Source organism: Tursiops truncatus, chromosome 2 (assembly GCF_011762595.2).
Source record: "Tursiops truncatus isolate mTurTru1 chromosome 2, mTurTru1.mat.Y, whole genome shotgun sequence".
Classification (NCBI taxonomy): Eukaryota; Metazoa; Chordata; class Mammalia; order Artiodactyla; family Delphinidae; genus Tursiops; species Tursiops truncatus.
In genome coordinates, this window is record NC_047035.1 from 27082822 (window position 1) to 27101462 (window position 18641).

Consider the following 18641-nt stretch of genomic DNA (forward strand, 5'->3'; position numbering starts at 1 on the left):
GAAAAATGAAGCCCATCATACAGTCACTGAGTAAAGATTCCTTCTACCCAGTACATGAGATTTCTTTTTTTCTATTTAAAGAATCAGAGATGGAGAATCCTACTTATTTACTCATTATTACCATGGCGTGGGGGGCAGGGGGGAAATCAAGCAAGAATAGAGAATCATGTTTCCTACTCTTATACCTTATCTTTTGGAACTTTTAAACAACTTTCTCGTGGAAATGGACAGGAAAAGTACCGAATTTTCACAAGAACCTTTGTATTGATACAGAAAGGTTTTTCTGCCTTGGAAGCCCTTAAAAACATACTTATCAGTTAGTACAAAAGTATGGCTTTTGCTATAGCAACTAATTTCTGGTGTGCAAAAGCCTCCAAAGCAGGAAACAGATAAATCCTACAAAGGAACTTTGAGACCAAATTTAAGGTCAGACTTTTCTCAACTACAAGACGGGAGTGGCTGGAGCCCAGAACAAATGAGTGAGGTCCAACGGAGTTTGGCATAGATGCACTGACCGGCTAGGATGAGCCCAGATGTTCAGGGGGAAAAAGAAGTCCACACATATAGTAAAAAGCACCTCAGCAACATCACTGAAGAAGCCAGCTGATTTCTGCTTGGTGGTCTAGGTTGGAAACAAGGAAATCTGATCAAGCTATCATTTAGAAGACAGGAGTACCAGAGAAACACTGATGACTTTCACTTCGGCTGCTAACTGCAGCCGATCTGTTTTCTTTCAGGAGAGACTGTAGTTACTTCAGCTGCTTGGCCTTCTGACATGCTAGCCAAAATTACATCAGCGAAGATTAGGGCCCAACACAAACTTTGTTTACAATCCTCACACATGCAATCACTGAATGCTTTCTACTCACTGTTCCCCCAAGGTTAGGACGAAGGACTTGTCCAGAGTAAACTGGAAATCCTAGGAGGGTCTACATCTATCTTCTATGTGTGGGCTGGAAGGGAGAGGAGTCAGGTTGGGGAGTAGATTTGCTTTTCAAGCTCTTCAGAGTATGAAATATAAGGCTACATCTTTGTTATTACTAGGAATAGTTTATGGGAGCACAACATGATTTTGAAATTTATATTTTCAAATGTTTTTCATCAAGAAGAACACTTAAAATCCTTGTTCTGGAGACCATATACACTTTCCCCTCAACCATTCCCATAAGCCAATTATTTTCAGGTCAAAAAAAATGAAAAAAGACTCTCCATTTTGGTCAACAAATTCACTTGCAATAAAGTGAGCTAAAAATGGCACGTTTCAGACACCTCCAAATGTAGCAAAATACCCAATTTTATTGACTATTTCCCTAATATTAAAATATGAAGGTCTTTTGGATAAGGGAATTACTGCTTGGAAGTTGAGATTTCAATCAACCTTTTGTTGCAAATCACTGTTGTAAATCAAACGAACAAGAACTGAGTTTTCCATCTCTAAAAAATCTTACTAGAGATCTGTGGGATGTTAATCCTGAGGTTGTCCCTAAGGTATTGAACACATTGGTCAGCTAGTAATCTGTAACTGACAAACCAAAATAATAGAATAATTTACACCAAAGAAATCTATTTAAAAAAAATAAAAGCCTATGGAGATCCTCAGTATACAAAAATATACAACTAGTGGGCTGGGGCCTGGAGCCTTGAATCCTTGCCATGGAACACCCCCAGATCCCTCAGTAGCCACTGAGATGCTCCACAGAATTATGGGCAGCTCCAGGGAACACAGTTTGAAAACCACTGATTTATTACATTAACACACCCTGCAATTACAAGAATTTACTCTTTAAAAGTAAGATCCGTAAGATTTATGAATAACTAATTTATTTCTACAACATCTAAGTAGAATTTTATTGCTGGAAAGGACATTAGAATATAGTCCAGTGGTTTTCAAATGTTCTATTTCAATTCAGTGGACTCCTCCTTCCTCTCTAGAGAGCACAGTTTGAAAAACCTGTCTATGTCTAACCCCATACCCTGGCCTAACGAAAAGAAAACTGAGGCCTAGAGAAGCTCTCTAACTTGCCTGTGGTCACACTGCCAGTTGGCAAGCACTGAAAAGCCAGAGTCAAGTCTTCTGACAGAGCCCTCTCCGCTCTCCACTAACGCAACTACTCTCATTCTCCACGCACCATTCCAAACTATAACTCTACCCTCCAACCCCCTAAATGCCAATATCACCCTCCATCCTTGCAGTATAAGAACTGACCTCTAGCTTAGAAACTAAAGGCCGTCATGCTTATATAACTACACTTCCTGCCTCTTTAACCTCTAACTACTGCATTCATTACAGGAAGAGACACCCCTCCATTGGCCTCTTCCTACCTTCCTTTAGGACAATATATCCATTTCTGTATCTCTAATTCTTTTACCATCAAAGCCTTCCCCTAATCTCTAAATAAGCTCCAGAATCCCAGAATCGTTTTTCTCTTAGCTTGCTCCCTCTCTCTGATGAGTTCTCACCTGTCTTTCATTCATTGTCAAACTCGCTGAAAGAGTTAGTTCACACTTGCTTTCCTATTTGCTCAGCTCACAAGTTCTCTTCTACCCACAAAGTCCACCCCCAGGTCATAAATGCAGGAGACTCTTTTCAGGTCTCATCCTAACTTGGGCTGCCAGAGGCACTCTATAGCTTGAAACTCTCATCTTGTAGCTTTTCTATACTGTCTCCTCCCAGTTTTATAGCTACCACTCTAACTGCTACTTCTTGGTCTCTTTACTATTAAACACTGGTTTTCCCCAGGCCTCAGTTCTCTTCCTTTTCTCCTGTCTATGCCTGCTGAACTAAACTGAAATGGACAAGCTCATCTACTCTGAAGTTGTACAGTCCTGTTCAACTCTGACTTTCAAAGCTGTACTTTCACCTATCTACTGATCATCTTCATCCCAGAGCACTTCCACCTCACCGTGTCCCAAATAAAACACATTCTTTCTATCATGAAACCAACTCCTGTGCTCCTTATATTGACTGATGGCAGCACCAAGTTACCAAACTTGGAAAATTCAGTCTCTTTGGAATTCTTGCATCTACAGGGACCAAGCCCTACCAATTTGAACTTGCAAATTTCATTAACTCCAACCCATTCTCTTCATTCCTATAGCCATTGCTCTGATCAGGACCTTCATCTTCCTGGCTCTGGACTACTTTAACAGTCCCTAACTCAGCTCTCTACCCTTAGTTCTCCTCTTATCAATCACTTTCCCACAATGCAACCAGAATTTACTCTCTTTTCTTTTTTTTTTTTACATCTTTATTGGAGTATAATGGCTTTACAATGGTGTGCTAGTTTCTGCTTTATAACAAAGTGAATCAGTTATACATATACATACGTCCCCATATCTGACCATATCACACATCTGCTTAAAAATTATCCATCTAGGAAATAAAGTCCAGGCTCCTCTATGGCACTTTATGATCAAATGACATCCAATTTTTTAGTCTCACTTCTTATCGCACCCTTTTCTCCATGTAACGTCACACCACTAATCTGTATTTCTCAAACTTGCCAAGCTCATTCCAATTTCAGGTTCCTTATACTTGCCGGTCTGCCTGGAATATTCTGTTCCCTGATATTCACATGACTTACTCCTTCTCATCATTTAGGACTCACCTTAAAGCTTACCTCTCCATGCCCAAAGCACCAGAAGCTACAGAAACTTTCTGTCCAATTACACTCTAATACTACACCCTATTTTATTGTCTACACAGCACTTCTTACTGCCTGAAATTACCTTGTTTCTTTGTTTACTGTCAGTCTTCCCCACTAGACTGTGGGCTCCACGACTGTTTGGTCTCCACCGTAACACTATACAGCCCAGCACAATTCCTGGTATAGATCAAGTGCTCAATAAATATTTGTCGAGGGACTGAATGAATGACTGTACTACCACCCCTCTGTGCCTTTATTCCCTCTACTAGCACTCCCATACTTAGCTGTCACCTCCCAAATCCGGAAAGCCTACCTATCGGGGAAGGCCTGGTTCAAATATTGCCTCTTCCCTAATGTCTCTCTAGCCCTCCCGAGCAAGACCAATCACTCCTTTTCCTGTGCCCTAAGAGCCCTTTGTCCATACTGGGGTCATAGCCCCCACTCTTTAAGTGTCCCCACTCTAAGCCATGAACTGCTTGAGCTCCCTGCCTCAGTCACCTTGTCCTCTTAAGTCACTAATGCTGAAACCCAACAAATATTTGTTGAGCCAATGAGACCTGGGTTTGTATCACAGTTCTAGACCTTGGACAAGCAACTTCTCTAAGGCTCAGTTTCCTTGATAGTAATAATATCAAATCACAGTCATTAATTCACAGGATTCCTGTGCATAAGAAATGAAAAATGGCTATAAGGCCACAAGCACAATACCCTGGTACACAGTACAAATTAGCTGTTTTCAGTTTTGCTATTATAATTAGGAAAGGTACATACCTAAGGTTGCCATTATCTCGCAGAATCTGCATCAGGTTAAATTTAGGCTCTGGTTCCTGAGTCTCGGTTTTGCAGCACTGTTCACCTTTGTCATTCCATTCAGGAACTTTCATGGCATTTTCTTTGGGTGAATTTTCTACCATAACAGTCAGTGAGGGTGTGTGTTTGGCTTGATTTTCTCCGAGGGACCCTGCAGACTCCTCCTGGGAAGCTTCCTGTTCTTCATCTTCACTGTCTAAGGCAACTTCTTCCTCCGCTTCACTCTCTGTCTCAGTTTTAACATTCATTTCAGCTGGTTGGGTAATCACTAAATGCGAAGAATCACTAATGTTGCTGAAAAAAGGATTAAATTTTCCTCTCTCCCAATACCTTCCTTTTATCTTTTCAGTAAAAACCCACTTCTAAATCAGACCACAAATAATGCACAAAATTAACAACATACACACGTCCCTCTTATATATTCTAAAAGCCTATTAACGATCTTCATTAGAGTTGATGTTTCTCATGGTAATACCAATGGTTCTCTCATAACTTAAGGCAAAAACCCTTTTAGTAGAGTAATCTCTATAGCGTGTTAGAGGTTTTCAGAAGGGCATCTTTCACGGGGGTACAATAAGCAGGGGAATATCTTTCTATCATATGTTTATCCATTATCCTTCTCCTTCACTGCCTTGGAAGGTCTATGAGGACAAGGACCATAGCTTTTTTATTCACCAATGAAACCCCAGTGACTAATGTGCTTGATACAAAAACAAGAGAAGGAGGGAGAAAAAGGAAGTCAATTCGTCAGTGACAAACAGATCTGTAACAAGGGAGATTCTAGGAGAGAAAGAAATTCCCCTTTTTCTGTTCATGTTTAAAATACTTACACAATTCAGCAATGTCAAAGGATGAACTGGACTTCATACCTAATCATGAAAAACCCAAACAATGATGCTCATTGGGTTCCATTAAACTTAAGCTAAGTATCAGGTAGTTAAATGATGCTGTAAGAGTAAGAGCAAAGGCCAAAATGTGTGCACTTTGGATATTCTTCAATACAAATATCACAGAATGGAAGGTTTAAAAACTTATTATCCTTTTGAAACAAGTTTCCGAGGAAAAAGACTATATCAAAAAAAGTAAGCGCATGTGGTCAGAAAGTTCTGATTCATTAAGTGTTAATTAAGAAGCTGATTAAATCGGTCTGACAGGACACAGATCATAGAGCTTGGTGGAAGCTCACCAGCCGGTACCTGGGTATTTTGGCCGCATTGCCCTCAATCTGCCACTCCTTCGTCGACGTTTTCGCACCTCCAGAGACAGGAGCTTCCTCTCATAAAGAGCAGCGTGCAGCTTGGCCCTTGAATTCATACTCTCTACCTTCAATTCCGGTGCTCCATCAACCACAATTCTATGGGAAAAAACATGGTAGCTAGAGCCTTCAGAAAGTTCTCTCCTTTATTCCAAGGCTAAGTTTGACAGGACTCTGTAATGATGTCAGGCCAGGCATGGTTACTCTAGTGAATTCTAAAATGTTTGAAATGGGAATACTGGAATCTACATTAGAATTTCACTAATGGGCTATCTGCATTTGTTAAATGTTCTGAACGAAAATATATCTGAAGACAATGTTTAAGTATTTTTAAGTATTCAGTAATACTGGCTGACTATTCAGTACAGAGATCATAAAGTGCTACCCAACTATGCCTTAAGAATGACTAGAGATACTGGTTAACACTTTAATTCTCACTAAGCTGGTGATGGCTAGAGGTGTACTTATTATTTTATTTATTCATTATAACTTACTCAGAATTACACAAATATTCCTTTGACATATATAGTATTTAATAAATACAGATTTAGCACAGGTTGAGATGAGAGGAATGGCTGATAATCTGTGAATACAGCAGCACAGAGCTGAATGAGACTCACAGGGAAAGCATCTTCGTGAAAAGTCACCAAGACCTTGGGACGCACCAAGCCTCAAGTGCTCCTACAGGAGCAACGTCCCTTAGAGCGTACTTGGTTACAGGAGGAGCTGGGGAGAGGCGGCAGGGACTCTCCAGGTATTGAGTACAGGTCAGGAGTTAGGGTCAGAGGCACAGACAAGGGAAGGCAGCAGATGCAGGACAACACCAAATTCCATCAGATCACGATGGGAAATGGGATGAGGAGAGGGAATGGCTACAGGTACATTAGGCATTAGATAAAATAAATCATACATTAGGTTAAGTGACAGGAATCAGACCCAATCCACACAAGGACCGGGCAAAGTACAGCACAGGCAGAGATAACCAGGTCACAAAAGAGAGACAGGGTTCTCGGTCACTAAGTCAGAAAAGACGTATCCATGTTAGTGTCGGAAAGCAGGCAGCCAACTCTGTATACCCAGAACTCAAGATCTAACTGGTTGGCTCTGAACTCTCTCTCTTGTGAACTCTTCACAACTCAAAGCGTATTCCCTTTGAGGTGGAAATTCATCCTCATTCCTCTGGGAGTTTTCAGTCCCTGAGTATGATGGAAAGGCTGTGTCTTTTGGTCCAGTTAGGACTTTTAGAGATTTCTGGGTGGATGGACTGGATAGTAAGTATTTTGAAGGCCTCCCCTCTAAAGCGGGAAATTGAACCAAGAACTGGGAGGGTCCTGATACGGGGTGCAGAAAAGGGAAGCAAATTAATAAACTTTAAAAATAGTTCAACCCCAGTTTATCATAGTCTCAACAACTGAACATTACCCCCTCACACACACACACAGTTATGAAAATAGATTTTTGGCCAATTAAATAATAAAGAAAATAAAACAAATCTGATATTTTAAAATAACAACTATAAGCTTCTAAGAAACCCTGAACAGACATATAAATCACAACTATTACAAGGAATGGAGGTAGGGAATGCTGGGGAAAGAAACAGAATTATAGTTCTATAGAGGCAAGGCCCACGCTTGTCTTATTTCTCATTGGGTCAGTGATGCTTATGAGAGTGCTCAGCACGCACCTGACATACCATAAATACTTTTGAATTAATAAACAATTGAATTCCCCATAAGTTGTAATACCTTTTATCTATGTCTACTTTATTTCATTTTCTACACTTTTACTATGAAATATTTAAACAAATAGAAAGGTTTAAAGAATTATACAGTGAACATCCATACACCCACTGGCCAGCTTCTACAGTGAATATCTTACTATATTCGTTTCATCACATATATATCCAATCTTTTCTTCTTCTATCCATCTATCAGTCCACTTCATTTTTAAAGCATTTCAAAGTTGCACAAAGACATCAGTGCACTTCACTCCTGAACACTTTAACACAAATCATTAGGATCTAGAGTTCAATATTTTATAGGGCTTTGAAAGTTTTTTCTCTTTTCTTTTTTTGGGGGGGGGGGGGGCGGGGGGAGCTAAAAATGACACACAGTGAAACATCCAAATATTAAATGTCCATATGTCCATCTGATGAGACCTAGAGCTATATGACCCAAACTCTAACATTGCTATCCCCTCAGAAAGTTCTCATGCCCCTTCCCAGTAAATCCCTCCCTCATACTCCCAAAGGAAACCGTTCTGAATTTTTGCATCACATGTTAGGTTTGCCGGTCCTAGAACTTCATAAAGATGGAATAGTATAGTATGAACCCTTTTGTGTTGTCTTTCATTCAGCATGTTTTTGAGATTGATCCATGTTGTGAGTATCAGTGTGGATCCTTTTTTTTGCTGAGGATTAGTTCAGTGTATGAATAATCCACAGTTCACCTACTCCCCTATTGTTGGACACCCAAGCTGCTTCTAGTTTTGGAATATTATGAATGAAGCTGCTATGACCATTTTTGTACAAGTCATTTTGTGGTTATGCTTTTCATTTCTTCTGAGTAAAGATCTCAGAGTGGAATTTTCTAGGCTAACAAACTGCCAGACTCTAAAGTGCCTGTACCGGGCTTCCCTGGTGGCGCAGTGGTTGAGAGTCCGCCTGCCGATGCAGGGGACGTGGGTTCGGGCCCCGGTCTGGGAAGATCCCACATGCCGCGGAGCGGCTGGGCCCGTGAGCCATGGCCGCTGAGCCTGCGCGTCCGGAGCCTGTGCTCCGCAACGGGAGAGGCCACAACAGTGAGAGGCCCGCGTACCGCAAAAAAAAAAAAAAAAAAAAAAAAAAAAAAAAAAAGTATTAAAGTGCCTGTACCAGTTTATGCTGCCAGCGACAATTTATCAGAGCTCCATGAGCTCCACATCCTCACTATTTGACGTTGTCAGCCATTTTTTTCCAGTTTTATTGAGGTATAATTGACAAATAAAATTATAAGGTATTTAAAGTGTACAATGTAATGATTTGATACAATTTTAGCCATTCTGCTGGATGTTTAGTGGTATCTCATTTTAATTTGCAATTCTCTTATAACAAAGGCTGTAAAGCACATTTTCATTAGTATATTGGTTATTCATATATCTTCCTTTTAAAATGTCCAAGCATTTTACCCATTTGTAACTGGGCTGATTGTCTTATAATTATTTAGTTGTAGGAGTTTGTTATATTTTCTATATACAAGTCCTTTGACAGATATGTTTGATGAATATCTTCACTCAGTCTATGGCTTGTCTAGTAATTTTCTTAATAGTGTCTTTATAACAAAAATATTTAATTTTGAGGAAATCAAACTTATCATTTTTTCATTTTTGCTGATTACTTACTGTGTCATGTCTAAAAACTTTTGCCAAGCCCAAAGTCACAAAGATATTTTCCTTACAAAGTTTTAGACTAATAGCTTTTACGTTTATGACTATGAATCACCTCTAATTTTTGTGGGAGACAGAGGTTGAAGTTCACTTTTTAAAATACAATATTCAGTTCCAGCCCCATTTATTAAAAAGTTTCCTTTCCCCATTGGATTACTTTAGGCCTTTTGTTTAAAGTCATGCAGGCCTATTTCTGGGCTCTTTATTCTGTTCCATTGATCAATTTGCAACAGTTTTGATTACTATAGTGTTATAATATTTCTTCTTCTAGGTACTCTGGGTCTTCTTCAAGATTACTTTGGATATTCTAAGCTCTTTGCATTTTCATATACATTGAAAAAAAAGGTCAATTTCTGCAAAAAATCTACTAGAATATTCTTTAGATCAATTTGTGGAGAATGAATACTTACAATATTAAGTCTTCTAATCCATGAACATGACATATCTCTGCACTTATTTAGATCTTCTTTCATCTCTTAATTTATTTATTAAATTGCATTGGGTCTTCATTGCTGTGTGCAGGCTTTCTCTAGTTGCAGCGAGTGGGGGCTACTCTTTGCTGCGGTGCACAGGCTTCTCATTGCGGTGGCTTCTCTTGTTGCAGAGCACGGGCTCTAGGTGCACGGCCTTCAGTAGTTGTGGCGTGTGGGCTCCAGAGCGCGGGCTCAGTAGCTGTGGCGCACGGGCTTAGCTGCTCCGCGGCATGTGGGATCTTCCCGGACCAGGGCTCGAACCTGTGTCCCCTGCATTGGCAGGCGGATTCTTAACCACTCTGCCACCAGGGAAGTCCTCTTTAATCTCTTTAAGTAATATTTAGGAGCTTTTAATATATAGGTATTGAGCATATTTTGTTAAATTTACCCCTAAGAATTTCATATTTTCAAAAGCTATTATAAATGGAATTTTAAATTTCATTTTCCATTTACTGCTAGTATACTAAAAAAACAACAGATATTAGTATATTGACCTTGTATCCCAAGACCTTGCTAAGTGCACTTGAATGTTCTTGTAGTTATTCTGTGTATGCCTTATAACTTTCTACTAACCTGATCATGTCATCTAAGAGTAAAGATATTTAACCTCTTCCTTTCTAATCTGTATGCCTTTTACTTCTTTTTCTTCCCCTTGCTTTATTGTACTGCTTAGGACCTCTAGTATAAAGGGAATACAAGTGGTGAAAGCAGACATCTTGCCTTATCACTAATCATAGAGTAACCCTCATTATGTCAGTATGACGTTAGAAGTAGGTTTTTCATAGAAGGCCTTTATCAGACTGAAGAATTTCTCTTCTATGCCTGATGTGTAAGAGTTTTTCTCATAAACGTGGTGAATTTCATCAATTTAACACACATGGGTTTTTCTTTTTTTTTTCCAGCAATAAAATGATGATCTGTTTTTTTCCCCTTTATTTAATATGGTGAATTATATTGACTAATTTTCAAATGTTAAATCAACCTTGCATTACTGGGGAAAATCTCACTTTAGTCATCTGTATTATCCTTTTCATATACTGATGGATTCTATTTGCTAATATTCTTTTAAGAAATTCTGTATCTATGTTCATGTAGATATTAGCCTATAATTTTTTAAAATGTCTTTGTCAGGTTTTCATGTCATACTTTTCTGGCATCATAAAATGAATTGGGAAGTATCCTTGCCTATGGTTTTGAAAGAGTTTGCGTAAGACTGGTGTATATTCTTCCTCAAATGTTGAAACAATTCACCAGTGAAACTACCTGGAGTTTGCTTTGTAGGAAAGTTTTTGATTACAAATTCAATATTCTGATTAAGTATTGCAGCTCTATTTACAATAGCCAGGACATGGAAGCAACCCAAGTGTCCATCATCGGATGAATGGATAAAGAAGATGTGGCACATATATACAATGGAATATTACTCAGCCATAAAAAGAAACGAAATTGAGATATTTGTAGTGAGGTGGATGGACCTAGAGTCTGTCATACAGAGTGAAGTAAGTCAGAAAGAGAAAAACAAATACTGTATGCTAACACATATATATGGAATCTAAGAAAAAAAAATGTCATGAAGAACCTAGGGGTAAGACGGGCATAAAGACACAGACCTACTAGAGAATGGACTTGAGGATATGGGGAGGGGGAAGGGTAAGCTGTGACAAAGTGAGAGAGTGGCATGGACATATATACACTACCAAACATAAAATAGATAGCTAGTGGGAAGCCGCCGCATAGCACAGAGAGATCAGCTAGGTGGTTTGTGACCACCTAGAGAGGTGAGATAGGGAGGGTGGGAGGGAGGGAGACACAAGAGGGAAGAGATATGGGAACATATGTATATGTATAACTGATTCACTTTGTTATAAAGCAGAAACTAACACACCATTGTAAAGCAATTATACTCCAATAAAGATGTTTAAAAAATAAATAAATAAAAATAAAGCTATAAGTCACACCCATCACACACACCACCAAACAGTACTTTAGCTGCATCCCACACATTTTAATGTTATATTTTTATTATTGTTCAGTTCAAAATGTTTTGAATTTTCCTTATGATTTCTTCCTTGACCCATGTATTATTTAGAAGCGTGTTGTTTAATTCCCAAATATTTGTTATTGATTTCTAATATCACTGTAGTCAAAGGACACACTCTGTATGATTTTAATCCTTTCAAATGTATTAAGACTTGTCTCATGCTCCAGCATAAGGTTTGTTATATGCCACCTTTTATTTGCTTATACCTCTATACCACCAGAAAACCCATAATGATGGCAACATAAATTGTCCTAAAGAAAGGACAAAACCCACTGATCTTTAAATATTCTGGTTGTTTAAGTATTTTTTTCTAATTTCCAAATTGATAGTAGTATACTCTAGAAGTATATTCCTTGACTAGTAACTGGAGAAAATCTATAAACTAAGCATGACTTTCATTTGGAAACAAGCTACAAAACTTGATTTCTCTCAGTTTTCCCTATATTAAATGGCAATCATATTTTCCTTCTTTAAATAAGGATTAGATTTATGCTTCAAAAGATTTGGAAGAGAAAACCAAGTTTATCTTTTTTTTTTTTTTTTGCGGTACGCGGGCCTCTCACTGTTGTGGTCTCTCCCGTTGCGGAGCACAGGCTCCGGACGTGCAGGCTCAGCGGCCATGGCTCACGGGCCTAGCCGCTCCGCTGCATGTGGGATCTTCCCGGACTGGGGCACGAACCCATGCCCCCTGCATTGGCAGGTGGACCCTCAACCACTGCACCACCAGGGAAGTCCTTATCTTAATTTTTATTTTATTTATTTATTTATTTATTTTTTGCGGTACGCGGGCCTCTCACTCTTGTGGCCTCTCCCGTTGCGGAGCACAGGCTCCGGACGTGCAGGCTCAGCAGCCATGGCTCACGGACCTAGCCGCTCCGCAGCACGTGGGATCTTTCCGGACCGGGGCACGAACTCGTGTCCCCTGCATCGGCAGGTGGACTCTCAACCACTGCACCACGAGGGAAGCCCCCCCTTATCTTAATTTTTAAATGTAAAACAAAAAGCTAGCTATAGGAGGTTTCTTTCTTATTGTCATTTTGCTTTGTACAGAGAAATAGCACAAAGGGGATTTACATAATCTCTCAAACCAGAAGATGTGTAATTAGGGCTAAGAGTTTTTGTTCTAGTTGCAGTCTTCAGTTGCGCAAGGCCATCCCAGCGGTTCTTCTAAGACCTTTCTCTCCTCTGCCAAAATTAAGAGCCACAGGTATTTTTCACACTTTTAGTTCCAAGGCAAAGTGGAAGCAACTCTGGTCAGTCCCATAAGGTGCAAAGCTGTATGCCCCAGGTATGTCAAGGCCAAAACATAACCTTTTCTTTGAATTTAGCATGAGACAGGTCTTGAAATCTCATTAATACTTTGGGCTCTCTCACATAGCCAAACAAGAATACTATTATTATCACTGAAATGACATATTGTAGTTATAAAATTATAAATCCCAAACTTAGTTTGTAAAAAGTTGCCACGGAATAGTGCTTCAATAGAAAACATTTTTATGTTACTATTTAAGCTGAGTCAAACTGAAATGGTTATATAAAGTATCATGCTTAGCCTGTGTATGGTCACATATTATGCACATAGAAAGAACTTCTCAACTTTCAAAAATCAGTTACCGTGTTCTTCCTGTCAATAAGCTTCTTCTTGGGTTTCCCCTACAGAATTAGAAAGGACAAGTGGGTTAGAGCACTACACAGATATTCATTCTCTCCTGAGTTCACACACACACACACACTTCTGAGATTTGTACTACAGAGATTCAACATAGAATTATGCCAGGGAAGGCATCTTGGGGTAGAAGCAGACAGATGAACTGAGAACATGCTCAGACAAGAACAGAGTACCATAACTTTTAGGGAGGATCAATAAAAAACAAAAGGGAGAGGACAAATGAATTCTAGAGGAAATTTCTAACAATTACTTGCATTTGTGTATCTCGCCACAAATCTAATCACACTTATTCTTCACAACAACTGTTGAGCCCCGTTTATAAAAAGGAGCAGGATAAGACCATTTTGTGACATGCCCAATGTCAGAGCTTTAAAGGGTTTAATGTTGAACCTATTAACTTTGATCTCAGACTCCAATGTTCTTTCTACTTGCACTGAACTGTATTAGGGAAAGAAGCCAATCTCAATTCTCATGGGGTTCAAAAAAGATGCTCATGAGAAATAGATTTTCCATAATTAAAAAAATCTCTTTAAAAAAGAGATGTTCTTCATTGTCTCTAACTAGAGTTGGGGTCTAACCACAGGAAGTAAGTACCATTCAGGTTTAAACTGGCTTTTGTTTTTCATTCAAATTCCTTTCACTTGACCCTCTCTTTTTTTAAAAACATTTCCCCAGTTTTATTTGTACTCATTTGTGAGTGTGTATATTTAGTTCTGTACAATTTTATCACTGTGTAGGTTCATGTATCCACAGACAAGATACTGAACAATCCTATCACCATAAGGACCCCCTATGTTGCCCTTTTATAATCTAACCTCTGGCTTCCTTTAATCTGTTCTCCATTCTAAAATTTTATCCTTTCAAAATTGTTATATAAATGGAATCATACAACATGTAACCTATGATATTGGTTTATTAAAAAGGAGATGGATGCAATCAATACCAAGATCTTCTATCTATAGAAAAATCAAGTGAAAAATTTGTCTCCACCGAAACGTTTTATCTTTTCCTTCCCGTGTCTTCTATCTGTGCCAGTGTCTTAATACTGTCAACTTATTATCAGAAATTATTTTAACTTTTATTATTTTAACTTTTTTATCAGATAATGGTTTGCACCAGTAATTTGCAATCATGGCTTCACATTATAATCACCTGAGCAGCTTTTAGTAAGTACAAGACTTCAGTCTGGGAAGGGCTAGGGCACAAATATGGTGTTACTAACATGCAGCCAGGGTTAAAATTACTGTCATGCTGTGAGACAGTAGGTATGACACTGTTTGCCAGGGCAGGGTGGGTAAGTGGGGGATGAGTCGGGGAGGGCAGAGAAGGCAGACAAAATGAACCAATTATGAAATGAAGTGATTAGAGAATTAGCTTGAAAGTAGTTCTGACGGTAACGCAACAGGATTTGCAAGAGAGAACACATCCGTTCAGGTTGAAGAGAACAGATTTAATGGAGGATGTTAGGGCTTGCAACAAACACAATTTCATTTTTTTAAGGCATGTTTTTGTGTGTGTGCCTACCACGTGGTAGGTTCTTGATACTGACAAAGATGAACATAACAAAGTACCTACTCTTAAAAGCCAACTTGAAACTAGACAGAGTAGTTAGTAAACAGACAATTATAATACAATATGTACAATATGGGAATCTAAATCAGAAGGAGGGATAAGAAGGGCGGGGAGAACTTCCTTCTAGTCTAGGTAAGAAGATGAAGGCCATGGCTAGAATAAGAATTCAGGATAAACTGAAGGCCACTCCAAGGGAATGTATGGGAATTCCAAGGGAATGTGAGGATAAAGAGGCATGAAAGAGCAGTAGATACGGTCTGATTGGCCATGGGTTGGTATTGAAAAGCGGAGATTAGGCTAAAAAGATAGGCAAGAGCAAATCAGGAGGGCCTTTCTTTGCTAAACAGGGAAATTCATGTTTTTTGAATCAAAGTTTTTAGAATGCTTTATAAGCAGGAGTTGTTACTGAAGCCTTAAGAGAGAAGTCAGGGAGGGCACCAATTTGGATGGGGAAAATGATTAATCCTCTATCTGAAATTCAGCATCATATACATGTAGGGGACCATCCACAGTAGTATAAGTGTGATTTTTTTTTAACATCTTTATTGGCATATAATTGCTTTACAATGGTGTGTTAGTTTCTGCTTTATAACAAAGTGAATCAGTTATACATATACATATGTCCCCTTATCTCTTCCCTCTTGCGTCTCCCTCCCTCCCACCCTCCCTATCCCACCCCTCTAGGTGGTCACAAAGCACTGAGCTGATCTCCCTGTGCTATGCGGCTGCTTCCCACTAGCTATCTATTTTACGTTTGGTAGTGTATATATGTCCATGCCACTCTCTCACTTTGTCCCAGCTTACCCTTCCCCCTCCCCAGGTCCTCAAGTCCATTCTCTACGTCTGTGTCTTTATATAAGTGGGGTTTTGCTACCAAAAGAAATAACACGTTTTTTCATATTACTTTAGAGCTGTTCCAGGGTCACAAAATATTGCCAACACTTATCACACTTTTTAAATTACGGTAGTTATTAGACCCACTGCTATTAACACATCATTGAATGTGTTAATAGACAAGCACATATGTCATTACATCTCAAATCTTTTTAATTGCTATGCTCCCCCCTAAAAGAATGCTTCCTAATTTTGGTGGTGGTTCCCAGATTGCCTGTTCCACCTTCCTTCTACCTCATGGGAAGATCAACTGCAGAAAGATCTAGCCTCAAGCATAGAGTCCATGTCAGTTCAGAAACAGACTGACACAACCTTTGAGGAAACTCATGCAAACTACCAATCCTAAGCAAACAGTCCATTACTTATAAATATGACTGGACAATCAAAAATCACCAGATATTTCAGGAAATATAATAGCATAAACTAGAAAGAATGAGATGAACAAATAGAAGTAATCCAGAAGAATTAAACATAGTGCAAAAAATAGAAAGGAACTTTAAATAAAGTAATTATGATAGAGAGATGTAAAAAGATATTTGTAATACTGTGATTTATAGTGAGAAACATATATTTGGTCTTCATCCCTGTTTCTGGCACAGAGCTCCTAAAACCCTTGAAATGTTTAAGTGATGAGTGGTAGAGGAGTTTTTTGTCATGCTAATGAGGTGACTTTTAGAAAGCCCTTGGATCAGCTAAGGATGAGGGCTGGTCACCAGAGGAACCAACCCTGTGATGAGAGGGTTGAAACTTTCAGTCCCATCCCCCTGAGCTCCTGGGAGGGGAGAGGGGCTAGAGATAGAGTTCAATTACCAATGGTTGATGATTTAATCAATCGTGCTTATATAAGGGGGCCTCCATAAAAACCCAGGAGTATGGGGTTCAGAGAGCTTCCGGGTTGGTGATGTGGGGAGAATGGTGTACCTGGAGAGGGCATGAAGCTCCGTACCCTTTCCCTATACCTTGCCCTGTGCGTCTTTTCCATCCGGTTGTTCATGAGTTATATCCTTTTATAATAAACTGGTGATCTAATGAGTTAAATGTTTTTCTGAGTTCTGTGAGCCGCTCTAGCAAATTAATAGCACCCAAGGAAGAGGTCGTGGGAAGCTCTGATAGACAGCCAGTAGGTAGAAGTAAAGGTAACAACCTGGGCCTGTGACGAGCATCTGAAGTTATGGGGGTGGAATCTTGTAGGACTGAACCCTTAAACTGTGGAATCTGATGCTAATCTCCAGGTAGACAGTATCAGAATTGAACTGAATTCTCGGACAACAGAAGGGTGCAACTGCTTGGTGCTGTAGGGGAAACACCCTACCTCCTCCACATTGGAATTGGTACCAGAACAAATTTAATATTATATCCATAAACTATGAAAACTAGTCAGAAAGCAAAAATAGTTCTTGGATGTTAAAATCATACTTGCCAAAATAAAAAAAGTAGATCAAACAACCCTCTTCTGTGCTGGTACTGAGTAACAAAATAGGTAAGGCTGAAGATCAATTGAGAATTTTAGAAGACAAAATTCAAGAAATCTCCAAGAATTTAAAGCTAAGAGACAATGAGATCAAAAGTATGAGAAAAAGGTAAAGAAATACAGAGGATAGAGCAAAAGATCCAAATTTCATCTAACAGAAGTTCCACAAGGAGAGGAAAGACAGGATAAGGGGAATATTTCCCACAGTTAATAGACTTAAATCTCCAGACTGAAAGGATTCATCCACCGCAAAAGCAAAATAATGAAAAGCAACACGCCAGAACACACCTCGGTATAATGTCTGAAAAGTAAAGATAAAGAAGCCTTGTAAAATCTTCCAGGGAGGAGGTAGGGGGTGGGGCACTGGGACCGGGTTATATATAAAGAATTGAGCTTCTATGTCTTCCAAGTAAATCTCAAGATCTCTTTCATTAGAAGCTACACAGTGTAATTACTCAATGGTAATAACCACAAATTTACAGAGAGAAACTGGAAATCCCATATAGATCCTGAGAGTGGATAATGAAGTTACAAGAAATGGCTGGAATCTGGGTATCTATTTTTAAGAATCCCACAAAAAAAGCACACATACCTTGAAAATAATGCAGATTTCTTTAAATAACTAAGGTTCCTTGTTAGTCAATTACTGAACTGTACTGTAATGCAGTTATGTCTCAGGGGCAACAAAAGTATGTGGGACTAAGCAGTCCCTGACTGCTGTGCTAGTTGAATTCCAATGTCTGCTTTCCATCATTTCTCCCCTATTTTCCCTTGTATTGAGGTTATCAGTTGTCATTTCTTACAACTCTCACTGTATTTATTTTGTGAATTACCACCCCTCCACCTTTTCTAATCTGATCCTTCTAATCTCGTCTAGTCTAGAAAAACAGATAATCATGTCTGTTAAAATTGCGTCTGAAAGTAAAAAGGCACTGAGTAAAGTCCGTCCTTTAAGAAGGACAAGTTTTAGGGTATGTGTTAAGATTGTTTAAAGATCTTTACGGTTTAATTTTGTAGCATCTGGAAATATTACAAAGTGCTGAGAGTTAACGAATTCTGAAAAAATGAGGTTTTATATTGTGTTTTCCGTAAGGCTCTTTCTATCAGATATTACTGAAGACTTTTATAAGGCCTCTTTTCTTCTTTTGCACGTACTTTCTCTTAATTTTGTGACCTAGTCCTACTAAATTTATAAGATTAGCAAATCTCCACCTGTCCTGGAAGAGACGTGTCGCCAGCATATAGTTCATGGAGGTCTTGTGTTCAAGGTAGGACCTGAAAGACAAAGAGAGGAACTGGTTATTTCTTAAAGCTTAGCTGAAGGGGAAAATACAGAAATAAAAACATGAATCAAGCACAAGAGTGACAGGTTATTTATATACTGTT

At 39.0% G+C, this 18641-nt stretch overlaps 1 protein-coding gene across 15 annotated transcripts in view; it reads right to left on the reverse strand.

Annotated features, from left to right (window-relative positions):
* Window positions 1-18641, reverse strand: part of TTLL5 (tubulin tyrosine ligase like 5) — a 305050-nt gene that overhangs the window by 188498 nt on the left and 97911 nt on the right. For 12 of the 15 annotated variants that reach the window (XM_019920700.3, XM_019920740.3, XM_019920718.3 and 9 more), the window contains 4 exons: window positions 18468-18530; window positions 13264-13302; window positions 5654-5811; window positions 4419-4725 (listed from right to left, as the gene is read on the reverse strand). In XM_019920700.3, the coding sequence (XP_019776259.2) occupies window positions 4419-4725; window positions 5654-5811; window positions 13264-13302; window positions 18468-18530 (567 nt within the window). The remainder of the gene's footprint in view (window positions 1-4418; window positions 4726-5653; window positions 5812-13263; window positions 13303-18467; window positions 18531-18641) is intronic. The other 3 variants (XM_073800210.1, XM_019920731.3, XM_019920722.3) reach the window with 1 other exon arrangement.